We start from the raw sequence: 4,181 nt of genomic DNA on the forward strand, positions 1-4,181 counted from the left end.
GTTTTACGCCACTGAATAGTCCGAGGGTATTTTTAAGTAATGAAAAAATAATACTTGTGATTGAATTTTAGGGATGAATTCATTTGTAAGGGCTGATTTCAGTAAATTTCAAACTACATCAACTTTACTTAACAATTGTAATAGTATCCAAGAGTTTTACACCATGATATAGTAATGGAATAACGAAATATAACAGTATAAATGTTAGGGGTAGCTCACCCCCTCAAGGGATTTTTTTTTGAAAATGCCGGAACTGGTCAACTTTATTTTTGATTATTGTGCATAAAACAATTAATTATGTCAAGATTCAACAGATTTTGGAATGTGTATAGTGAAAAAAATGGCCATCAAATATAGTTTTTCATTAATAAAAAACGGGGGTTGCGAGTCTGATGACTAAAAATAATGCATAAATATGTGCTTTTCAATAACAAGTGTTACCCACTTTGTTTCAGTAAAAAATTACGAATTGTATTCGAGAAATTAAAAAAAAAGTGTTTTTAGGGGTGAACTTCAAGGGTGGTTTTCACCCCTTAAATGTGTCGAATATTTTTTGATGTTCTACAACATATCACAATTTCAAGAAAATCGGTGAGGTACACCTCGGGTACCTTCCTTGTAAGAGACCCATTCTGTTGGTTCTATCACTAACTTGTAGCCCTTGAAGAAAGAGTAATTTCGTGGTATAGTCCATTTTTCATTGAGCTTATAAAGATTATTGGCGAACTTTTTGTGAAATCGATGGTGGTCGAGTTCTTGGAAGGAAATTCTTTAAACCCTATTTATTATCTATTAAATATGTATTTAGCAGTAAAGTTTTGTTTTGTTACTTCCTTGACTATTTTTGTTAAAAATTGTTCGTCTGTTAAACAATCTGATTATGAAGATAATATATATTATGCTATTGAAATTATTATTATGGATATTTCTTAAACGATTGGGTTGTCCGGAAACTAATTTCGCTTTTTTAAGAGTAAATTAAGCTCGATTGGTTGATTTATGGAATACACTCTATTCAGTTATATATTGCCTATTTTTTTCCACAATCTTCAGCCATATGAAATGATCTCGTGGTTCGAAGTAGCGTTTAATATATGGCTACACGGCGAAAAGCATGTCTACATGAAAAGTGCAATTACTTTCCGAACAACCCAGACTTTTGACAAAAATCCTTTGAAAAGTATTAATATTTTTAAATGAATAATTTTATTAATAGGTTAAGATGTTAATTTTGTTTGTCTACTTGATCATAATCAATATTATTAAAATATTGATTAATTTTTTAAGATTGCGAAAAAACGCTCTCTAGCTCCGCTGGGATATGAGCCCAGGTCCTTAATTAATTTCCCTTGTCAAAAAACTTACATCAATAATAGAATAATTTTATTCTTTTACTAAATGAATTTGTCACATTTAGTAAGTTTTGAAATTCCTTATTTAAATTATGAGCTTTAAGAATGAAAAGATTTCAAATATTCAGTCCATCAAAATTGAGTGTTTATAAAATTCGAGCATTTGAAATAAAAAACTAGGCAATTTTACAAACAAGTTCATAAATTTTATAAAATTAATTATTAAAAATAGATAGTTTTAATATATTCTATTCAAAATTTCTAATTTTTTCAACTTACAAGCTGTTGGGCTTCTCAAATTTGTACGTTTTTCAAGTAATAAATTTAAAAAATTTAAAGTCCATTGAAGAGACGGTACATACTAAACTTTTACATCTTTTGAAGTACCTAAAATTAGAAATATGTGACTTTTAAATCTGCTGTCTACAAAATTAAGTTCTAATTCAGATTGCAAATGTAAAAGATCAGAAGTTTCGAAATTTAAAAAAGTAGAAATTTAAAATGAAAACTCTTAGAATTTACCGTTTCCACAATGGAATTTAATTGACAAGAAATTGCAATTTATTTAGATTATTATTAATTTATTTTTTCATCCTTTTTAAAATTACATCCAATTTTTTAGTATGTACCAATATCCATCACGTAGTCAGTTTCTGCTGGTGATTATTACACCAAAAGAAAGGTCTTTATAGTCTAAAATACAATACGTATAACAATTTTCGTCAAAGACTTTGTACGCGTGCAAATGCTCGACAAAGAAGCAGTCTAACCTTTTTTTTGCAAATAATATTTAATTTACCGTTTAAGGTAAACCGACCATTACTAGGACAACGTAAAAAGTATGTACAATACTGAGAAATTAATAAATATCGTTGAGTATCTTTTATATTCCAACATAAATTATAAAAGTAAAAATGTTCTATTATTTTTGAAGTTCTTTTAAATTTCTTACCACTATTTATTTTTGTCCTGACAATTTAAACATTTAGTAAAAAATAATCAAAAATATTCTTGAAAATGTGTGAATGAACTGCAACAAAATTTGCCATTTTTTAAAATTTCAAAACTTTCCGCATAGTTTTTACAGCATTGTATTATTGAAATTTCCTACACTCAAAGAAAAAGTAACGTTTTTCCACATTGTTAATAAGTTTAAGAATAAAATTCATAACCTTATTAGCGATTTTATTCGATAACTTATGAATATTTTAATGTTCCGCATTTGGACACATTTTTGGCGAAGTTGCCTCAACCGGGACGAGCTGTTACTGACTGTCTCAGTTTCGGACACTTGAACGTGTGTTGCGAAATTGCGTTTCTATTACTGAGACGGTCACTTTCGCCGCGTTTTTAATGAAATGTCGTAGTATTATTTTAGTGATATATTAAAAATATTGTTTATAAGACAGAACCTTGCCGTTTAATTGATTATTTATTCTAAAAAAGTTGTTTACAGTAGTTTATTGAAACCTCAAATTCTAACCTTGAAGTTTCCTAACTTCTTAGGTAAGTGATATAAAATAGTATCTCGTCGCTTAAGAAGCAACACCGCCTAACCCACTTTTCCTGACAGTGTGTTAGGCGGTGTTGCTTCTTAAGCGACGATCTAATAAATTTAATTTTTCAACAAAAATTAGTAAGTGTGCATTAAAATTCAATATTATAGATTGATATGAAATATTAATAAGATTGATACTATCGATTTACTTTTTAAGATAAATAAGGTAAATTAACTTTTCGGTTTAAAATTTGTATTATCAAATTAAAAATATAACTGTTTTGAAGAAAACTCATCTTTTTTACTTGGCAATTCAACAGCTGGGTTAATTTTTTTTATTTTTTGACTGGAAAGTGTTATTTGATTAATATTTGAACTGTATTCTTAAAAACTCGTCTTTTTGGTTCGAAAACGTATCTTTTTAATGATAAATTTAATCTTTTTTGAGCAAACATGCAACTGTGGTTGAAAATTAATCTGTTTAGATTGACCATTCAGCAGTTTAATTGGACATTCGTTTTTTTTTAAATTAATTCATCTGCTTTCAATATGTAATATGTAAGCATTTGCACGCGTACAAAGTCTTTGACGAAAATTGTTATACGTATTGTATTTTAGACTATAAAGACCTTTCTTTTGGTGTAATAATCACCAGCAGAAACTGACTACGTGATGGATATTGGTACATACTAAAAAATTGTATGTAATTTTAAAAAGTATGAAAAAATAAATGAATAATAATCTAAATAAATTGCAATTTCTTGTCAATTAAATTCCATTGTGGAAACGGTAAATTCTAAGAGTTTTCATTTTAAATGTCTAATTTTTTAAATTTTGAAACTTCTGATCTTTTACAAATACAATCTGAATTAGAACTTAATTTTGTAGACAGCAGATTTAAAATTCACATATTTCTAATTTTAGGTACTTCAAAAGATGTAAAAGTTTAGTATGTACCGTCTCTTCAATGGACTTTAAATTTTTTTAATTTATTACTTGAAAAACGTACAAATTTGAGAAGCCCAACAGTTTGTAAGTTGAAAAAATTGTATTTATGTGGGTTAGCTTTGCCTAACTGTCCCACTAATGGTCAGTTTACCTTAGAACGAGATTTGTGTGAATAAGAAAAAATTCTGGACCATGTCGCAAATTTCCATGATCTGCGTGAACACTGGTGGACATTACCTCTTGTTTTCTGCGACTGTCGACAAAGTTCTATGAGCTGAGGTTTCTCAGTTCTTTGATTTCTCGTCTCTTAAATTAATTTTAGCAAGAAATGTAAAATTCCGTTCAAAATGATATGAAATCGGATCAACTTTATACTATAATGT

The 4,181-nt window shown here is 28.2% G+C and overlaps 1 protein-coding gene across 1 annotated transcript in view; it reads right to left on the reverse strand.

Moving 5' to 3' along the window:
- Positions 1-4,032, reverse strand: part of LOC117182718 — a 5,041-nt gene extending 1,009 nt beyond the window's left edge. The window contains exon 1 of the mRNA XM_033375823.1: positions 3,950-4,032. Coding sequence (XP_033231714.1) covers positions 3,950-4,032 — 83 coding nt within the window. The remainder of the gene's footprint in view (positions 1-3,949) is intronic.
- Between the last annotated feature and the right edge of the window lie 149 nt (positions 4,033-4,181).

This window comes from Belonocnema kinseyi, chromosome 2 (genome assembly GCF_010883055.1).
Source record: "Belonocnema kinseyi isolate 2016_QV_RU_SX_M_011 chromosome 2, B_treatae_v1, whole genome shotgun sequence".
In the NCBI taxonomy this organism is placed as follows: Eukaryota; Metazoa; Arthropoda; class Insecta; order Hymenoptera; family Cynipidae; genus Belonocnema; species Belonocnema kinseyi.